We start from the raw sequence: 21,504 nt of genomic DNA, 5'->3' as shown, positions 1-21,504 counted from the left end.
CAAATCAACCGTGTTGCCCTCCGTTACATCAGATTAAAAAATCTCTCAAACCCATGCCAGCATTTAAAATAGCTTCTACTGGGAACGAAGATTTATTCCATTGTGTGACCTTGCATTTTTATACTCCCCCATAGATCATTGTTTCAAATGCATATTATTTATTCATGTGAAGTTATGTCCTGTACTTGAACGCAAGCATTGACCTTCTGTTTGTTATCAAGTCAATAAAAACGAATAAAAAATAAAACTAAACAAAATTAAATGATTACAATTGTTGCTTATTTGCAATTGATATAACCTGCTTTGTTTTTCATCATAAGCGACAAGCAAAGTATTATTGAAGCAACAGTGACATCTAGTGGTAGACTTAGGTTATCGCAGAGACTAAACACAATAGCAAAAGTCCAAAGTTTTGTTGAAAATGTTGCTTTATTGCTCTTATTAAATGCAAGCGTTGGTACAAATCTGGAATGTTTGGTAGGGTAAATGTTTATCGTTATAGTTGTGTACAATTACAACTGTAATAAATGGGTTTACTTTCCAGTCAATGGTGGAATAATGACATGCAATGTTGCAATACATGTTGTCTACTTCTACATCCTTTATTTGCAAAATGGTCAAAATTATTGAATAGTTCACACTAAAACGGGTGGGTTTATTGTGCTAAACATGAGTTTGAAAACATAAAGGCCTTAATGCAAGCATTGCTAATCCTACAATGGCTGTGGTTTATTTAATCTCGAGGCTGGTGATGCGAACATCTCCTCCGACCCTGATGACGGAGTACTTCTCTGCACCCATACGGTTGGGAAAATGGATTTTAGAGCCGTCCGACATAGTGATCTGGAACTCCGCCGGTGTGAACAAAATAGTGATCTGGGACAGAGAAGGGAAAATAATTGTGAAATTGGTTGCTCATTGAAATACAGTCCAGTCCCTTCTTTGACTGTAGTGTACAGTATAGACCAAGGGTGTCAAAGTCATTTTAGCTCATGGGCCGCATGGAGGAACATTGTTTCCTTTGTTTTACTTTGGCCAAAAATAGAACAAGCACATTATGAAAATGCACAGATCACAAATAATCCTCTGGACAAAACTATTCAAGTTTGTTGAAAATTCTGAGGAAATTGGTGCAGTGTCAAAAACTGAATGAGCTTAGACTTTGGCTTAGTGTATCTACAAAGCCAGGATTAAACTTTCAGTCATAGTCTTTCTGGGATTGAACAAAAAATACAGCTTGTAAACTCTTCTAGGTATCAACCACCTTGTGTCCACGTGTCAATCCAGTGCTAACTCAACAAACCATACGAAACGGAGGTAAAAACTATTCAAAAGGGTCAACTACACTTTTTCCGTATTTTATATTTTAGGGCAACGAGGGTGCCAAAAGACGATGTGATCGAAGCTGAAGCCATAAAACATGGGTCGAGGAGGAGGAGCCACAGTCCCCCTTTACTGTGTACCTCTTGCTTGCAACTGTTTGCTTGCCTAACATAATTGCTATCATGACATACATAGGAACCATTTAAAACAGCAGTTTATTGCGTTAAAAAAATAAAAAATGCATCTCATTGTACTAATAGGCAAACTCCCCACGCAGGCCGGAAAATAAACCTGGTCGTACGTTTGATACCCCTGGTATAGATATTTAAACTTTTTTGTTTTTCAAATTCATTTTATTGTCATAGTGTTTTATTAGTGTCATAAATAAGGCAAGCATTATCTAAAAGTGAATGTTCAATTAACATTACATAGCATTGTCTTGTATATAATTTGCTTTAGGTTTTCTTTCAAATTAAAATTATATATTTCCAATGATTACTATACATTCTTGTACTTGTTCTCTAAAAATTATATCATAATGTTTATGAACCATAATAATAATGACAATAGTGCAGAAAATGGGAAATAAATAACAATAATATAATCAATCATGATAATAATGGTAATTTTCAAATCCAGGCTGAAAACATCTTTAATTGTGCAAATGACAACTAAAATTATTTTATCTACACTATTTGATTTTAGTTATAATAGTTTCATGGTGATTTAATTTTATGTGGTTAATTAAAATAATGATGATTTTTATCCTTTTGTTTGGTTTTAGTTTTGCCTTCTTATAATTTTCTGTAGAGCACTTCGAACTGCCTTGTGTATGAGTTGTGCTATAATAATAAACGTCCCACGCCGTGCATGATAACAATCAGTATTAATTATAATTAATAATATTATCAATAGTGTAGAAAAAAATGGGGTGAACATTAAAATTGTATAATCATTATTTCAGACAAACAAACATGTACTTTATAATAAGGATAAATATTTGTCCGTAATGATGATAATAAAATAATAATAGCAATAAAAATATTAAAAGATGTTGCATCATTATTAAAATTAATATACATTTTTTTTACAATCATTATTTTTATGTACTGTAATAAGTATTATACAATAATAATCTTATAATTAAAGTTAAAGTTCCAATGATTATCACACACACTAGGTGTGGCGAAATTATTCTCTGCATTTGACCCATCACCCTGGGAAATGAGGGGGGCATCAAGCAGCAGCGGTGGCCGCGCCAGGGAATCATTTTTGATTTAACCCCCAATTCCAACCCTAGATGCTGAGTGCCAAGCATGGGTCCCATTTTTATAGTATTTGGTATGACTCAGCCGGGGTTTGAACTCACAACCTACCGATCTCAGGGGGGACACTCTAACCACTAGGCCAGTGGTCCTCAAATGGGGGTACGCCAAGGCGTACGTGAGATTTAAAAAAAAATATTTTAAAGATAGCAACAGTTAAAAAATCCTTTATAAATATATTTATTGAATAATACTTCAACAAAATATGAATTTAAGTTCATAAACTGTGAAAAGAAATGCAACAATGCAATATTCAGTGTTGACAGCTAGATTTTTTGTGGACATGTTCCATAAATATTGATGTTAAAGGTTTTCTTTTTTTGTGAAGAAAAGTTTAGAATTAAGTTCATGATGCCAGATGGATCTCTATTTCAATCCCCGAAGAGGACACTTTAAGTTGATGATTACTTCTATGTATGGAAATATTTACTTATAGTTGAATCACTTGTTTATTTTTCAACAAGTTTTATATATTTTTTTCCAAATAGTTTAAGAAAGACCACTACAAATGAAGTTAAAAAGTCAAAGTTAAAGTTAAGTTAAAAGTTAAAGTTAAAATGAGCAATATTTTGCACTGTTATACAATTTAATAAATCAGAAACTGATGACATAGTGCTGTATTTTACTTCTTTATCTCTTTTTTTCAACCAAAAATGCTTTGCTCTGATTATGGGGTACTTGAATTAAAAAAATGTTCACAGGGGGTACTGAAAAAAGGTTGAGAACCACTGCTCTAGGCCACTGAGTAGGTTTATTATTAATGATAGTAATTATCATCATTATAGAGAAATAATCATTATTATTATTATTATTATTGTCATTATTATTATGTATTTGTGAAAATAATAATATTATTATTATAATAGTAATAATTATTATTAGAAATATTGTACTGTACTTTCTTGTACTCATTCCTTTTTTTAAATGCATATATTACACTTAAGTGTACCGTATTTTTCGGAGTATAAGTCGCACCTGCCGAAAATGTATAATAAAGGGAAAAAACATATATAAGTCGCACTGGAGTACAAGTCGCATTTTTGGGGGGAAATTTATTTGATAAAACCCAACACCAAGAATAGACATTTGAAAGGCAATTTAAAATAAATAAAGAATAGTGAACAGGCTGAATAAGTGTACGTTATATGATGCATAAATAACCAACTGAGAAGGTGCCTGGTATGTTAACATAACATATAGAACATGCTATGCGTTTACCAAACAATCTTTCACTCCTAATTGCTAAATCCCATGAAATCTTGTACGTCTAGTCTCTTACGTGAATGAGCTAAATAATATTATTTAATATTTTACGGTAATGTGTTAATAATTTCACACATAAAATGATCCTGAGTATAAGTCGCACCCCCGGCCAAACTATGAAAAAAACTGCAACTTATAGTCCGAAAAATACGGTACTAGGTAATGACGTTAAAAAAAAAAGTTATAACAATAAAATAATATACTATATCACATATAATTTAGAAACCTTTAAATTAATTAAATTATACTTTTTTTAAATATAATGTACCGCCACAAAATATATTATGACATCATCATTATGCCATAAACGTCTTTCCTAATTATTGCTGGGTACACTCCCTTCCAACGGGTTTTTAATTTAAGTTCGAATTAAAGTTAAAGTACCAATGATTGTCACACAAGCTTAACTTAAAATGAAAGACTCTCACCTTAAACTCCTCGCCCTGGCGGAATGGGAAGCCTCCCTCCCGGTGCTCTTCACACCATTTGCCGTCCTGGTAAGAGTTACACACCACGGCGTTCTGATCTCCGAGGGCGTCGAACCGTGGGTTGATATGCATGGTGATGTCCTTCTCGTTGGGGCCGATATTCAATGCAAAACTGCAGCACACAGATTGAAGCAAGTGAACAGTTGCCCTTTTGGGGATAATTTGCTAATATAAAAGGGTTATGCCATTGAAATAACTTACTGTGTAGCATTAGGCTGCGGCTTTCCGACTATGGTCAAGGTCTGCCCAACTTTGAAGGACATGTTCTGAACCATCATGCCCTGTGCAGAAAAACACACACAAATAGCATATTATGAGTAATAGCTAAACATTGCCACTCCATAAGAACATACAGTACAACTTTTCATTTAAGTTTAACTTCCCCTGCTGGTTCTGCCCCATTTTCCTCTCTACACCACATTTTGGCAGAGGTTGGAGATGTTGAGGATCTAATTATGATATACGGTGGAACTATTTCCGCAGAGAGAAGAAAATAGGCTGCAAATGCTTGTGTGCACGCGGCACTAACAGTTGAGCTGTGCCATGATTAAAACATCAACATTGTGTTATTGGGTTGCGAGTCACATGTCCCCGATTGGTTTGTCACTCCTGTCAAATGGTGTATCATGGGGTCTGTTACCGGGGCAACGCAGAGGAATAAAGCAGCCATTTCAGGGTATAATTTTGGAACATGCAAGCTAATCCTTTTAAGGGTTTTGGAATCAACCCTTTGGAACCAAAATAAAAAGCAATGCAAGTGAGTCGAGTTTCAGTGCTGGTAACAAATGGAAGATTTAACTGCCAACATATGTGAAAGATCAGCCAGTCCAGGAATGGAAAAGCAGGCTTGAGGAAATAGAATGGCTGCAACATTCTTTCCAATGTCGAGTCCAACTGCAAAGTGGGCGAGTGCAACACACGGCTTTGTCTGCCGAGTTGCCTTTTACACAGAACACTCAGTGACAAAATATAATGGTCTCTAGTACTTATGTAGCGCTTCCCCCCCCCCCCAACATACCTGGAATGAAGCTAATGTACAGTTGCGATTAAAAGTTTACATACACTTGTAAAAAACATATTGTCATGGCTGTCTTGAGATTCCAATAACTTCTACAACTCTTATGTTTTTGTGATAGAGTTATTGGAGCACATACTTGTTGGTCACAAAAAACATTCATGAAGTTTGGTAGTTTTAGGAATTTATTATGGGTCTACTGAAAATGTGACCAAATCTGCTGGGTCAAAAATATACATACAGCAATGTTAATATTTGGTTACATGTGCCTTGGCAAGTCTCACTGCAATAAGGCGCTTTTGGTAGCCACCCACAAGCTTCTGGCAAGCTGCAGGTTGAATTCGTGACCACTCACCCAGACAAAATTGGTGCAGTTCAGCTAAATTTGTTGGTTTTCTGACATTGACCTGTTTCTTTAGCATTGTCCACACGTCTAAGTCAGGACTCTGGGAAGGCCATTCTAAAACCTTAATTCTAGCCTGATTTAGCCATTCCTTTACCACTTTTGATGTGTGTTTGGGGTCATTGTCCTGTTGGAACACCCAACTGTGCCCAAGACCCAATCTCCAGGCTGTGGATTTTAGGTTGTCCTGAAGAATTTGGAGGTAATCCTCCTTTTCATTGTCCCATTTACTCTCTGTTAAGCACCAGTTCCATTGGCAGCAAAACAGGCCCACAGCATAATACTACCACCACCATGCTTGACGGTAGGATTGGAGTTCCTGGGATTAAAGGCCTCACCTTTGCTCATCCAAATATATTGCTGGGTATTGTGGCCAAACATCTTAATTTCTATTTCATCTGACACCACATGGACAAAGTTAAGACCTTCTGGAGAAAAGTTTTGTGGTCAGATGAAACAAAAATTGAGACATTACTATAGAAATTAAACTTAAAATGTATTTCAGATTAGTTAGTGTATATCGTATCTTGCAGTATCCACGAAACATGACTCCTCACACAGCCATCATTGTCTATTGCTGGCGACACACGTGCGGTATTTGTGTCTTACCTACAGTACAACATGGTGGTCTGAGACTGCACGAGGACTGCCGGCGCGGGGCATGAGCGACATGTTTTATTTAAGGTAGCGAGAATAATCGACATTGAATCAACAGTGCGGTTTGAATTACTGAAAAACCCTAATAGCATGAGGCAGTAAATATATATATATTTTTTTTCCTGTCGTCAAATCCGATTTGTCCAGCCTCATCTTTGGCCTGCTGGTCAATCAAATGTGTTTACAGGAAACAACACTTTAATCGGACCTGATCAGAGGTGGGTAGAGTACGGTAGTCAAAATTACCCAAATAAGAGTACTATTACTTTATATCAGCAGTGTCACACTTATTTTCATTGAGGGCCACATTGCAGTTATTGTGGCCCTCGGAGGGCTGTTTGTATCAGTAGATAACATGAAAATAGACGTGTGGCTTCGCTTCATGATGTTATTACACAATTGCCTACACTTTTGATTACAGTTTTATATATATTTGTACGTACACTGTAAAAATAAATCTGGATTTTGCTGGTTTTTACAGCATTTACTTTAAGTGGACAAACATACCACAGTTTTTTTAAGGTAAAATTCTGGCAACTGAGATTACCGTAAAATCTATCGTCATTTTTACAGTGTGAGTATTATTTTTATTTTAAAATTTGGAATGTATGATAATACAATATTTACATCAGGGGTGTCCAAAGTGCGGGCCGGGGGCCATTTGCGGCCCCCAGCTAATCGTTTACCGGCCCGCCACACATTCTGCAAAAATTTCAAAATTGGTAGTATTGCAAAAAATAAAAAATAAACTTTAAAAAAAAGTGGAATGAGGTGAAATCTAATGAGAAAAAGTGGCAATGTTGACACAAAGCTGCCATGCAGGCATTTTTTTTTCCTTTTGTCTTTATTTTCTTTTTTTTTCCATTGCTAAAAAACAATAACAAATATTGCATATGTTGAGTGGTTGCTTTATAAAAACATCAACGTTTTGACAAAAGAGCATAAAACAAAATAGTTCAAACTTAAAATCGACAGATTTATCGGAAGTTGATCTTGAAATTTAAATGTTAAAAGTAAAAAGAAAACTAATAAAAATGCATCACTTTATGAGTGGGGAACCTTTCGGATCTCAAATATATTTAGCAGGATTTTATTTATGTTATTACTCAAAAATATTAAATAATTAAAATCAATGGTGTCCTGCATTATTGATATTTGAGGGCTTTAATTGCTAAATAAAGGAAACTCCTGAAGGAATCAATAAATTACTATCTATCTATCGATATAAATACTGCATATTTCAGTTTTACGATAAAAAACAAAGTTGTCTTTGACAGAAAAGGCATAAAACCTCATTTGTTTTACTTTATATCAACCTCAAGTTGATATGCAGATTTACTGTAAGCATTAAATAAAAAATAATAATAATAATTGGACTTATTATTATTATTTTAGTAACTGCAAACCTTTATGCTCCCCAGGAGCCCTTAGGATAAAAAAAAAATCCATATATTTTGTTATGGTTTGAAAATGAAAAATATCAAAATGGCCCCCGCATGCTTAAATTTTTCCGTGTGCTGCCCCCTGTGGAAAAAGTTTGGACACCCCTGATTTACATTATTTGATCATATTCAAGTTCACATAAAAACAATTGTATGTAGTACATGCATTTTTTTTGTCAAGTAGTTTTTTGACACATTTCTCGGCTTTCCCAGCCACATAAAATGATGTGGTGGACCAGACCTGGCCCCCGGGCCTTAAGTTTAATGTTTCGTGTACTTTAGAGTAATATGACTCAAGCAAAAAGTATCCATGCAAACATTTACTTGAGTTAAAAAAGTACTAAAGTTTTGGGTAAATCTTAAGTAACTTCGGTTAGGGTTAGGGTTAACCCTAACCCTAACCCTAACCCTAACCCTTGTTTAGTTGCTAATATTTTTAATAGTACATACACTAAAGATGTGCATATGTACTACGAACGATGAAAGATGCGCACTTTACAGTCACCTATGACGTTAAAACTGGACCAACGTTAACAAAAAGTAAGCTAAAACATAAAAAAACAAAAAAACATCTACAACTTATGACAACCTGTTTTCTCTAGTTGGAAGTGGAATTATGCAGATTGAAATGTGGACATTTCTACTGACACCGAAAGGGAATAAGCGGTAGAAAATGGATGGATGGACAGATGACAGCGCATGATATGAATGTTATTTTTCCTAGTTTCTAAGTACACATTGAAGAGTTGTGCTTCCTGGTCTGATGCCATCCCACTTTTTACAGTGTGGAGTTGGAGTGTGCTCATGCCAGGTTTGGTTTGATTGGTTAAATGGAGTCAAATGTCACTAGTGCTGGATTGGTAAAACAGGGTCATGTGACCCACTGGAAGACGTCCGTCTTTAATTCATACTTGCCAACCTTGAGACCTCCGATTTCGGGAGGTGGGGGGTGGCGGGCGTGGTTGGGGGCGGGGCGTGGTTAGAGTCAAGTATTTCATATATAAATATATATAAGAAATACTTGACTTTCAGTGAATTCTAGCTATATATATATATATATATATATATATATAATAAATACATTAACACTGAAATTCAAGTATTTACACATATACACACACATAACATTCATCTACTCATTGTTGAGTTAAGTGTTGAATTGTCCATCCTGGTTCTATTCTCCGTCACTATTTTTCTAACCATATGCATGTACAGTAGATGGCAGTATTGTCCTGTTTATGAGTGTCACAACATTGCTGTTTACGGCAGACAAACTGCTTTACGGTAGACGAAAACATGACTGCTGTTGTTGTGTGTTGTTACCACGCTGGGAGGACGTTAATGAAACTGCCTAACAATAAACCCACCTAAGACACCAAGAACTTTGCCCTCGATCATTCTACAGTTATAACGTCATTGGGCAGACACGCTGTTTATATTGTGGGAAAGCGGACATAAAAACAAGCTGTCCTCACTCAGGTCCGCATGGAGCTGGAGGGGGCGTGGCCTTCAGCTCTGCCTGAATTTCGGGAGATTTTCGGGAGAAAATTAGTCCCAGGAGGTTTTCGGGAGAGGCGCTGAATTTCGGGAGTCTCCCGCGAAATCCGGGAGGGATGGCAAGTATGGTCTAATGAGCCAAATGAATGCGTCTTTGCAAGCAGAAATCAATAGATTAAAAATAAATATAATGATGATACAGTAGGAAGGGGATTAATTTTGCACTATCCACCTTAGCCACCAGACAAGCAGTAGAATGTTGAATACTGTATCTTAAATTTAGTTTTTTGGCAATTCCAATTTTGACCATAGCGTCCAAGGCTACACAGTTTGTTTGAACTCTGTATAATTAAAGGCCTACTGAAATGAGATTTTCTTATTTAAACGGGGATAGCAGGTCCATTCTGTGTCATACTTGATCATTTCGCGATATTGCCATATTTTTGCTGGAAGGATTTAGTAGAGAACATCGACGATAAAGTTCGCAACTTTAGGTCGATAATAAAAAAGCCTTGCCTCCACCGGAAGTCGCAGACGATTACGTCACCCGTCTGAGGGCTCCTCACATCCTCACATTGTTTATAATGGGAGCCTCCAACAAAAAGAGCTATTCGGACCGAATAAACGACAATTTCCCCATTAATTTGAGCGAGGATGAAAGATTTGTGGATGATGATATTGATAGCGAAGGACTAGAAAAAAAAAAAAAAAAAAGGTTAAAAAAAAGGCGATTGCATTGGGAGTGATTCAGATGTTTTTAGACACGTTTACTAGGATAATTCTGGGAAATCCCTTATCTTTTTATTGTGTTGCTAGTGTTTTAGTGGGTTAAATAGTACCTGATAGTCGGAGGGGTGTGTCCACGGGTGTGTTGACGCCAGTGTCTGAGGGAAGTCACGGCAGATACAAGGACGGCGCAAGCTCCACAGATCCCCGGTAAGAGGCGACTTTTTACCACCATTTTCTCACCGAAACCTGCTGGTTGACAAGTGGTCGGGATCCATGTTCGCTTGACCGCTCTGATCCATAGTAAAGCTTCACCTCCGGGAATTTTAAACAAGGAAACACAGTGTGTTTGTGTGGCTAAAGGCTAAAGCTTCCCACCTCCATCTTTCTACTTTGACTTCTTCATTATTATTGAACAAATTGCAAAAGATTCACCATCACAGATGTCCAGAATACTGTGTAATTGCGCAATGAAAAGAAACGACTTTTAGCCGCAAGTCGTGCTGCACTAATATGTCCCCTCCAACTTGAGACGTCACGCGCACGCGTCATCATTCCGCGACGTTTTCAACAAGAAACTCCGCGGGAAATTTTAAATTGTAATTCGGTAAACTAAAAAGGCCGTATTGGCATGTGTTGCAATGTTAATATTTCATCATTGATATATAAACTATCAGACTGCGTGGTCGGTAGTAGTGGGTTTCAGTAGGCCTTTAAATTGGTGATAAGATGAAAATCCAACGAAATTAGGTAAAAAAGAAGACAATGGGAGATGCATTGATAATCCAATCATAATGATAATAATAATGATGATGTATTATGTTTCATACCACCCCCTAATGATTGGCCTACATAAATTCTACATCTCTATTTCACAATCTAAAGTAAAGGAAAACTCTCTGGTCACTTTATATTGTATATTTTGACACCCTTTATATTTTTTGTCGCCTTTTTAAAACATAACTAAATTTTTTAGGGGATGTTTCAAGATGTGTTAATATAAAGGCAGGTATTTCACGATGACATTGGGTTTAGGGTGAGTTGCGGGGCCCAACGTCTGGTGCCACGCCCTTGGATGCACCTAAAGTTGTGACTGGTGAACGACTTATTTAATCAGATTTGACCATCATGGCTACAGATGTGGGTGCAAAACTATTTACATATATCATTTGACACAGTAAGTCTGTTTTTAACCCTCCTGTGTCTCAGTAGGCACATGGCACGGCCTGCAGCCATATATAGAACAAACTCAGTTTGATTAGGAGTCCGATGATAGCACGCAAAAGCCAGAATTAAGGAAAAGGCTTTGTGATATTTACAATGAAGAAGTTGTGAGTGGTCAAACAAACAAAATGAAGTTATCCGCCAAGGAGAGCAGCAACTCTTTGTGCAGAGGAAGGCGGGACTTAAGTCATTAGTTGGCAAATGTGCATGACAGCTGTTCAGTGAATATTTTGGCCATAAAAGGCAGTCAAAGATTTGCAGAACAGTAACACATACAAATATGAATAGATTTTGCTTTCATTGAACAAAAGTTACACAATAGTTGTACACAGGAACATCTATATGGCATTGAGTGGCACATGTCAATCAGCCATCAAGTGTTGAAAGTGCATGCTCATCAGCCACAAAGCAGAAAGCAGACAATAAGAGGAATAGACTTTTACTTACTGCCATTGTGAAAGTGGATGTTGTCACTGGTGATGAGTAGCTGAGGAGGAGAAGTGAGATCAGGTCTGGGCCGGGGTGGCCTCAACAGTTTTATGCGGACTGGGAGTGTCCTTTCCATTTGAGTGACATCCCAGGCAGCCACAGCACTCAGACCTTTAGGGAACAACAACCAATGAGCTCACGGTAAAGCTGGGACCCACAAGCAACTGTTTTACGGGCCGAGTGAACGTAAAGGGAAACGGATGCTTGACATTATGCTGTCACATTGTCACTCTGTTGCATCTGGAGGTAGGACCAAAAATAGAATGGAATTTGCTGCCAGGGAGATGACTAAATATTTAGCTGAGTTGAAAGCCCACCAACTGTGTTTAGCCTCTAACTGGATCAGATTACAGCGTACAATTCAGTTTGGACTGGGTCCTGACTCCAGTCTGACCCGTCGCCCCGAAATGTTGAGACAAATGTAGTTTACATCAGGACACATAACAGATGTGCTCCATTACCAAAATAGACAGATGTTACTAGAATAGCACCTCAATTTACTTAACTTAAAGGCCTACTGAAACCCACTACTACCGACCACGCAGTCTGATAGTTAATATATCAATGATGAGATATTAACATTGCAACACATGCCAATACGGCCGGTTTAGTTGACTAATTTACAATTTTGAATTTCCCGCGGAGTTCCTTGTTGAAAACATCGCGGAATGATGATGTGTGCAAGTGACGTCCCGAGTTGGAGGGACATATTAGCGCAGCGCCATTTGCGGCTAAAAGTCGTCTCTTTTCATGGCATAATTACACAGTATTTTGGACATCTGTGTTGCTGAATATTTTGCAATTCATTCAATTAATAATGGAGAAGTCTAAGTAGAAAGATGGAGGTGGGAAGCTTTAGCCTTTAGCCACACAAACACACGGTGTTTATTTGTTTAAAATTCCCGGAGGTGAAGCTTTTTTTGATTGATTGATTGATACTTTTATTAGTAGATTGCACAGTACAGTACATATTCCGTACAATTGACCACTAAATGGTAACACCCGAATACGTTTTTCAACTTGTTTAAGTCGGGGTCCACGTTAATCAATTCACTATGGATCAGAGCAGGCAAGCGAGCATGGTTCCCGACCACTTGTCAACCGGCAGGTTTCGGCGAGAAAATTGTGGTAAAAAGTCACCTCTTACCGGAGATCAGCTGAGCTTGCGCCGTCCATGCAGCTGCCGTCGACTTCCCTCAGAGACTGGCCTCAACACACCCGTGGACACACCCCTCCGACTATCAGGTACTATTTAATCTCACTAAAAAACTAGCAACACAATGAAAAGATAAGGGATTTCCCAGAATTATCCTAGTAAATGTGTCTAAAAACATCTGAACCCGTCCCAATGCTATCGGCTTTTTTTTTTTTTTCCCCCTAGTCCTTCGCTATCAATATCATCATCCACAAATCTTTCATCCTCGCTCAAATTAATGGGGAAATTGTCGTTTTCTCGGTCCGAATAGCTCTTGGTGCTGGAGGTTCCCATTATAAACAATGTGAAGAGCCCTCACCCTTGTGACGTCATCGTCTGCAACTTCCGGTAAAGCAACCAAAAGTTGCGAAGTTTATCGTCGATGTTCTCTACTAAATCCTTTCAGCAAAAATATGGCAATATCGCGAAATGATCATGTATGACACATAGAATGGACCTGCTATCCCCGTTTAAATAAGAAAAATCTAATTTCAGTAGGCTTTTAATTGGTTCTGTGGTCATTGTGGCTTGTGCAGCCCTTTGAGACATTTGTGATTAAAGGCTAAGTAAATAAACTTTAATTGATTGATTGACTGTGACGGAGCTCCTAACTCAAAACACTTGTATCTCAAATCAACGTCTCCCATTGAAACACATTGAAATAAACTGAATCAGTGATTGGCCACCTAAAACAGCACAATTGTCACATTTTTAAAAAAAAACATTAAAAAAAACATCAGAAATGTTGCATAAAAACGATACGATACACGGTATTACAAACAACTGAAGTAGTTATGCGAGTACTGTAGTAATAATAATGTAGTATTTACCTTGAAGAGTGGACTTTTACGGGGATCAGCTTTTCTATATTTTCATAGATACATGTCCCCAGTGTAGATATTATTTTAACATTCTTAGCTGCTGTGACATTAATTTTTGCTTCAGTATAGTGCAGAACACTCACATTTTTTAGTCAAGTTGTCAACGTTTTTTAATTATTTATTGTTTTAATTTACGTAGTACCATCCATGTCTTATCAGCACTGTCTTTTACACTTACTTTATTTGTTCCAAAGAAAATCTCTAGCTATAAGCTAATGCTAGCAGGTAAGTCCAGATGATTTTGGCAGATCTTACTTTGACATTTGCAATGCCAACTAATAGCAGAGATTGCTCGTAACTGAAATTTCTGCTTGTCACATAAAGCAAGAAAATTAGCTAAATGACAATCCTTGTCCCAAAACACTCTTAAGTACCACTGTACATGAATGATGAATGAATGAAATGACACACGGGAAAATACTGTTAATGAGTGAACTGCTGTCAAATAACAAGGATCGCGATATCAGTCCTTCATGTTATTGGATTTGGCAGGATTCGGTTCCCTGATGAAAAAAACTATCGCCCCTGGTACATTCTTCCCCATCATGTGACCTGACAAGAAAGTGCCTCGTCATCAGGAAGAGCAGTCAGGAGGTCCGATGACAAATAAAAGGACCTTTGTAACGCAAAATAACATTTTCAGAGTTAAATAAGCCCCGTATCTAGCCGCAATATTCTTTGAATACAGTTCAATATATTATAATCCAACCAGGCATTGAATGAACAGAAAATGGTCTTTAACATTATATTAAGTAAATTACATTTCCAGCATGTCCTTGAACGTAACAAAGGTTTTGACAAGCCAAGTACCTACTATAGGTACATTTCAAGCTGAACCTTGATGTAAGTGGAGGTACAGTGTTACCTCAACCTAAGAGTAGTTTATATACCAAATGTATTCCTTTTACAAAGGCTATAACCGCCTGGTTTAGCCCCTGGTTTCCGGCCCGCCCAGGACTCAAACTATTGTATGTCCATTACATTTTTAACCTGAGCCAAAAATATTGCTGGGTATTGTGGCCAAACAGCTCAATTTTTGTTTCATCTGACCAAAGAACTTTTCTCTCCAAGGTCTTATCTTCATCCATGTGTCGAATGAAACAAAAATTGAGCTGTTTAGCCACAATACCCAGCAATATGTTTGGAGGAGAAAAGGTGGGCCTTTAATGCCAGGAACACCACCCTATTAATAATAATAATAATGGATTAGATTTATATCGCGCTTTTCTATTGTTAGACACTAAAAGCGCTCAGAGAAGTGGGAATCCATCATTCATTCACACCTGGTGGTGGTAAGCTACATTTGTAGCCACAGCTGCCCTGGGGTAGACTGACAGAAGCGTGGCTGCCAGTTTGAGCCTACGGCCCCCTCCGACCACCACCTATCATTCATTCATCTTTCATTCAGCAGTGTGAACGGCACCGGGGGCAGTGTCCTGCCCAAGGACACAACGGCAGCGAATTGGATTTCAATAGGTGGGAAGCGAACCTGCAACCCTCAGGTTTCTGGCACGGCCGCTCTACCCACTACGCCATGCTACCACCCTACCGTCAAGCATGGTGGTGGTAGTATTATACTCTCGGCCTGTTCTGCTGCAAATGGAACTGGTGCTTTACAGAGAGTAAATGGGACAATGAAAAAGGAGGATTACCTCCAAATTCTTCAGGAAAACCTAAAATCATCAGGCCAAAGGCTGGGTCTTGGGCACAGTTGGGTGTTCCAACTGGACAATGACCCCAAACACACGTCAAAAGTGATAAAAGAATGGCTAAATCAGGCTAGAATTAAGGTTTTAGAATGGCCTACCCAAAGTCCTGTGGACAATGCTGAAGAAACTAGTCCATGTCAGAAAACCAACCCATTTAGCTGAACTGCACCAATTTTGTCAAGAGGAGTGGTCAACTATTCAACCAGAAGCTTTCCAGAAGCTTGTGGATGGCTACTGAAAGGGCCTTATTGCAGTGAAACTTGCCAAGGGACATGCAACCAAATAACATTTCTGTATGTATACTTTTGACCTAGCAGATTTAGTCACATTTTCAGTAGACCCATAATAAATTCATTTAAAAAAAACAAAAAACAATGTTTTTTGTGACCAACAAGTACTCCAATCACTTAATCACAAAAAATAAGAGTTGAATAAGTTATTTGAAACTCAAGACATTATGTTCTCTATGTAAACTTTTGATCTGATATATATATAATATGTGGCAGGTGCCCCATGGCTTCGCCTGAGGTGTCGACGGTTCCTCCGCAGCACAGCACCTGACTCCAACTTCACCTCGTAAAACCTGGGGTGCACCTCCTTCACCACCTTTGCGACTTTCCGGACTTCACACTGTCTCCACTCTTGAGACGATCCAAGTCCCTGATTGAGCGGTTGTAGTATATTTCCTGCCTCAGTCTGTTGCCTTTCAGTCCCTGCTCACAGGGACCTCCTTGGTGTCAAGAGGGTGTCTATCATTGGTTGCAGGGTCCATTTCCTCCTACTAAACCATCTTTGTGCAGGGCTTGTCTCCAGCCCTTGACTGGGTGTGTTTTGACGATCCAGCATAGCCAAGTATGGATCTTGCCCAGCAACTTCAGCTTGTAGCATACGCCACTTGGCAGTATTTGCGGCGGATTGGGCCATCCCGTTGGTCTGTGGGTATCCCAGTGATGAAGTTCTGTGCTCAAACTCCCACCTAAGGCTGAATCTCTGGAACTCCTCGGATGAATATTGTGGCACATTGTCTGACACAACCACATCCGGTATGCCATGTCTCGCAAAGAGAGCCTTCAGTTTACAGTGCTGCTTTTTGTGTCTGCCAGGTAATGTACCTCCCAGAAATTGGAGTAATAATCTACTATCATCAAATAATCTGTCTTTCCATTTGAACAAATCAGTTGATACTTTGGCCCATAATCCGAACACCATATCATTGGGTTTAAGTTTCTTTCTTGGCTGCTTGGGGTCTACTGATCTACAAATGTCGCACTTTGAAACACTAGGGGCGGCATAGCTCGGTTGGTAGAGTGGCCGTGCCAGAAATTTGAGGGTTGCAGGTTCGATTCCTGCTTGTGCCATTCTAGTTACTGCCGTTGTGTCCTTGGGCAAGACACTTTACCCACCTGCTCCCAGTGCCACCCACACTGGTTTAAATGTAACTTAGATATTGGGTGTCACTATGTAAAGCGCTTTGAGTCACTTGAGAAAAGCGCTATATAAATATAATTCACTTCACTTCACTAGTCTTTACCAAGTCGTTCATACTTTGCCAATACACATTCACATGCTCTTCTGAGACATCCCTCAATTCCTAAATGCGATGATTAAATGCAGTGTGTAAGATCAGTTCTCAGTTAATCATGTGCCCTTTGAAACTTGAAACTCCAATTTATTGTTGCAAGGATTTCAGATGTTTACCTTACACTTGCCCAATGGCCAGTATGCTCTTGTTGTACATCAGCAACAACTTTTATGTTGGCTCCAACTGTGTGTTTGGGCTCAGTAGTTGAATAAGTATGACATTATAGGTGGCAGTCAACCATTTTTTGGTTCAGTAACATACCTGCGTAAAGTTGCTGACTTTGTGGTTTGTTTTTCCTGCAGATGGTTCAACATTTCCTGATACCTACATGTTTCTGTTATCGTGGCAACGTCCTTATATGCATCAGTCTCCTCTGCACGGCATGCACGGTTTTGTCTTCTATTTTGTTCAGCAGGCGACCTACATTTGGCAGCAACATGACTGTCTTTGCCCCATTTCTTGCATTTCTTACCAAAAGCTGGACACAATGCATTGTTCATTGCATCTGTGTTACCAAAAAAATTGCAACTGATCATATCTTTATGTTGCGGCACTTTCTGCACTGCATGTTATTTCTTCCACCGTCTGTCCTTGCAGAGTTTTGCTGTTTTCTTTTGACAGCTCTGCTGCTCTGCATATTTGCAGGCACTTTTCCAGGGTTAAGTTGTCCTCCCTCAACAGCCTCACTCATTGTAGGGCTGTCAGCCATAAAAAAATACTGTCTCTTTAGGGAGTCCTCCATACCTCCAAAATTGCACATACGTATTTGCCAAAACTTTCAAATCCGTAACATACTTGTCAATATTTTCTTCCAATCGTTGATTGTGCACAAAAAACATGTACCTCTCCACTATCTCCTTTAGTTCAGGGCAGTGGTCCTCAACCTTGTTGGAGGTACCGAACCCCACCAGTTTCATATGCGCATTCACCGAACCCTTCTTTAGTGAAAAATAAAGGTGTTGTTTTTTCAAATTCAAGACAAAGTTATGTTTGTTTTACTAGTGCACAAAATGAAAAGTGCATGACCATCACCTTGTTTAAAGAACAAAACCAATACACTGCATGAACTTAAAACAAATTACACACTTGCAAATCAGATGGAACGTTAGAGGGAACATTGTTTGGGGGTCTCCGTAATACTTAGACTGCCTTTTTATTGTCATTCAAATTTAAACTTTGCAGTACAGATACGCCAATAGGGAGAAGTTTTTATTTACACGATTAATTGATTGATTGAGACTTTTATTAGTAGATTGCGCAGTACAGTGCATATTCCGTACAATTGACCACTAAATGGTAATACCCCAATAAGTGTTTTAACTTATTTAATTAAGTCGGGGTCCACATTAATCAATTCATGAGTCTGGTGTGTCTTGACCGCTGCGGCAGAGGCTCATCCGAACCCCTGAGGCCGACTCACCGAACCCATAGGGTTTGATCGAACCCAGGTTAAGAACCACTGGTTTAGGGTAACAATGTCCATCAAACAGCAACATCAAAGAACTCACCGTCCTCCTCGCCGATCCACTGCTGCCTCTAGCATGTTCAGCAGCTCCCTTTCACTTTTGCCGATGAGAGTAGAAAAGTTTCACCATCATAGACTCCTCTGCTTTCGGCATTGTCAGGTCCATGTAAAGAGTGAACGCCTCTTTCCAACATTTACAAGACTTAGCCAAGTTAGCAGAGTCCAAACGAAGTAAAGTTAAACTTAAAGTGCCACCGATAGTCATTCACACACATATTAGGTGTAGTAAAATTACCCTCTGCATTTGACCCATTCCTTTGTCACACCCCCTGGGAGGTGAGTGGAGCAGTGAGCAGCAGTGGTAGCCGCGCTCGGGAATCATTTTGGTGATTTAACCCCAAATTCCAACTCTTGATGCTGAGTGCCAAACAGGGAGCTAATGGGTCCCATTTTATAGTCTTTGGTATGACTCGGCTGGGGCTTAGTATCAGCGGAGGCCTCAGTTGCTCCATTTCGGTTTCCTTCACGTCACTCGATGCCGCAGTTACTGTCAGCTGCAGTCCAGCGAGCCGTTAGCTGTTGGAGGTAAGAAGCGCCTCTTCACGTTCGTGGCAGTCTCAAAGTTTAACTACCAAAGCTACCTTGTTTCACACGAGCCCGTTAGGTTCCAAACCATAAAGAGTGGACGGTTACAGTAGTATAGTTGCTCACTTCAACTTTATTATCAATTTCAGTAAAAATCCAAGCCGGCTTATTCACACTAGCCTGCTTACTTCCTGTACAATGTGTCTCCTTCTAATAGTTCTACCCTGCAACATAAGTATCAACGTAACAATCGTTTCGTAACACGGTCAACTTCTTTGTTTTCACTTTATCGCAACTGCACATTCAGGTGACGTCTAGACCACATTGGGGCCACATTCGTGTCTACATTGGAGTCTGATTAAAATCACATTTTACTTGCAGTGTCTGCTGGAAAAAAAAAAAAAAAAATCTGATTTGGGCCACTTAGGCCTGTAGTGTAAACATAGAGTGCCTTCTAGTCATGCAACACTGCAGAAATGTAGCAGCAGGATGCTTAAAATACGGCCACAAAATTATACTTTCACAAAATTAAAGCATTTTTTTTTGTCAGTTTAGGAGCTGGAGTATGTTTAGAACCATATATAGACATATTCCATCCATCCATCCATTTTCTACCGCTTATTCCCTTTCGGGGTCGCGGGGGGCGCTGGCGCCTATCTCAGCTACAATCGGGCATATTATTTTGGTTTATTTTGCCAGCCACACACTTCCTTGGCAGCAGTTATAGCGCCATACTATCTTTATACACAACTCTGGCTTAACTGCCCTCGTATACGGCCGCCGTGCCGACACACGCACACACACACACACACACAGTAACTAGCACCCAGGTGTTCGGGTGGCATCCTGAGCAGATGCCCGAACCACCTCATCTGGCTCCTCTCGATGTGGAGAGACCCGCCACCCGGCGGACGAAACTCATTTTGGCCGCTTGTACCCGTGATCTTTTCATTTTGGTCAAAACCCAAAGCTCATGACCATAGTTGATAGGAACGTAGATCAACCGGTAAATTAAGAGCTTTGCCTTCCGGCTCAGCTCCTTCTTCACCACAACGGATCAAAACAGCGTCCGCATTACTGAAGACGCTGCACCTATCCGCCTGTCGATCTTACGATCCACTCTTCCGGAATTGGTTGTTAAATCACTAAAAATGATTCCCGGGCGCAGCCACCGCTGCTGGCTACTGTTCCCTTCACCTCCCAGGGTGTGATCAAGGGTGATGGGTCAAATGCAGTGAATAATTTAGCCTAGTGTGTGTGTGACAATCATTGGTACACCATCCATCCATCCATCCATCCATCATCTTCCGCTTATCCGAGGTCGGGTCGCGGGGGCAACAGCCTAAGCAGGGAAACCCAGACTTCCCTCTCCCCAGCCACTTCGTCTAGCTCTTCCCGGGGGATCCCGAGGCGTTCCCAGGCCAGCCGGGAGACATAGTCTTCCCAACGTGTCCTGGGTCTTCCCCGTGGCCTCCTACCGGTTGGACGTGCCCTAAACACCTCCCTAGGGAGGCGTTCAGGTGGCATCCTGACCAGATGCCCGAACCACCTCATCTGGCTCCTCTTGATGTGAAGGAGCAGCGGCTTTACTTTGAGTTCCTCCCGGATGGCAGAGCTTCTCACCCTATCTCTAAGGGAGAGGAAACACGGCGGAAAAAACTCATTTCGGCCGCTTGTACCCGTGATCTTATCCTTTCGGTCATAACCCAAAGCTCATGACCATAGGTGAGGATGGGAACGTAGATCGACCGGTAAATTGAGAGCTTTGCCTTCCGGCTCAGCTCCTTCTTCACCACAACGGATCGGTACAACGTCCGCATTACTGAAGACGCCGCACCGATCCGCCTGTCGCTCTCACGATCCACTCTTCCCCCACTCGTGAACAAGACTCCTAGGTACTTGAACTCCTCCACTTGGGGCAGGGTCTCCTCCCCAACCCGGAGATGGCATTCCACCCTTTTCCGGGCGAGAACCATGGACTCGGACTTGCAGGTGCTGATTCTCATTCCGGTCGCTTCACACTCGGCTGCAAACCGATCCAGCGAGAGCTGAAGATCCTGGTCAGATGAAGCCATCAGGACCACATCCAGGGGCGTCGCCAGACATATTTCACTGGGGCACGTGCCCCACTGTTGATCTGCAGTGCCCCAGTAAAATTTTCACCAATAAAAAAAAAAATTGCTTCAGAGTTTTAAGTCTACATAACATAGACAACAGCGCACATACTACTTAGTA

The 21,504-nt window shown here is 39.9% G+C and overlaps 1 protein-coding gene across 1 annotated transcript; it reads right to left on the bottom strand.

Annotated features, from left to right (window-relative positions):
• Positions 1 to 410: 410 nt before the first annotated feature.
• On the bottom strand, positions 411 to 11,966 carry lgals2a (lectin, galactoside-binding, soluble, 2a). Its single transcript, XM_061884916.1, has 4 exons — positions 11,811 to 11,966; positions 4,601 to 4,680; positions 4,340 to 4,511; positions 411 to 876 (listed from the first exon to the last, which is right to left on the bottom strand). Exons 1-4 carry the CDS (start codon positions 11,814 to 11,816, stop codon positions 730 to 732), a joined length of 405 nt encoding a protein of 134 aa, XP_061740900.1. The 5' UTR covers positions 11,817 to 11,966; the 3' UTR covers positions 411 to 729.
• Between the last annotated feature and the right edge of the window lie 9,538 nt (positions 11,967 to 21,504).

The sequence above is a fragment of the Nerophis ophidion genome, linkage group LG23, assembly GCF_033978795.1.
Source record: "Nerophis ophidion isolate RoL-2023_Sa linkage group LG23, RoL_Noph_v1.0, whole genome shotgun sequence".
NCBI classification, from domain to species: Eukaryota; Metazoa; Chordata; class Actinopteri; order Syngnathiformes; family Syngnathidae; genus Nerophis; species Nerophis ophidion.
Note: the sequence above shows the minus strand (reverse complement) of the source record. Positions and strands in the feature narration are given on the sequence as shown.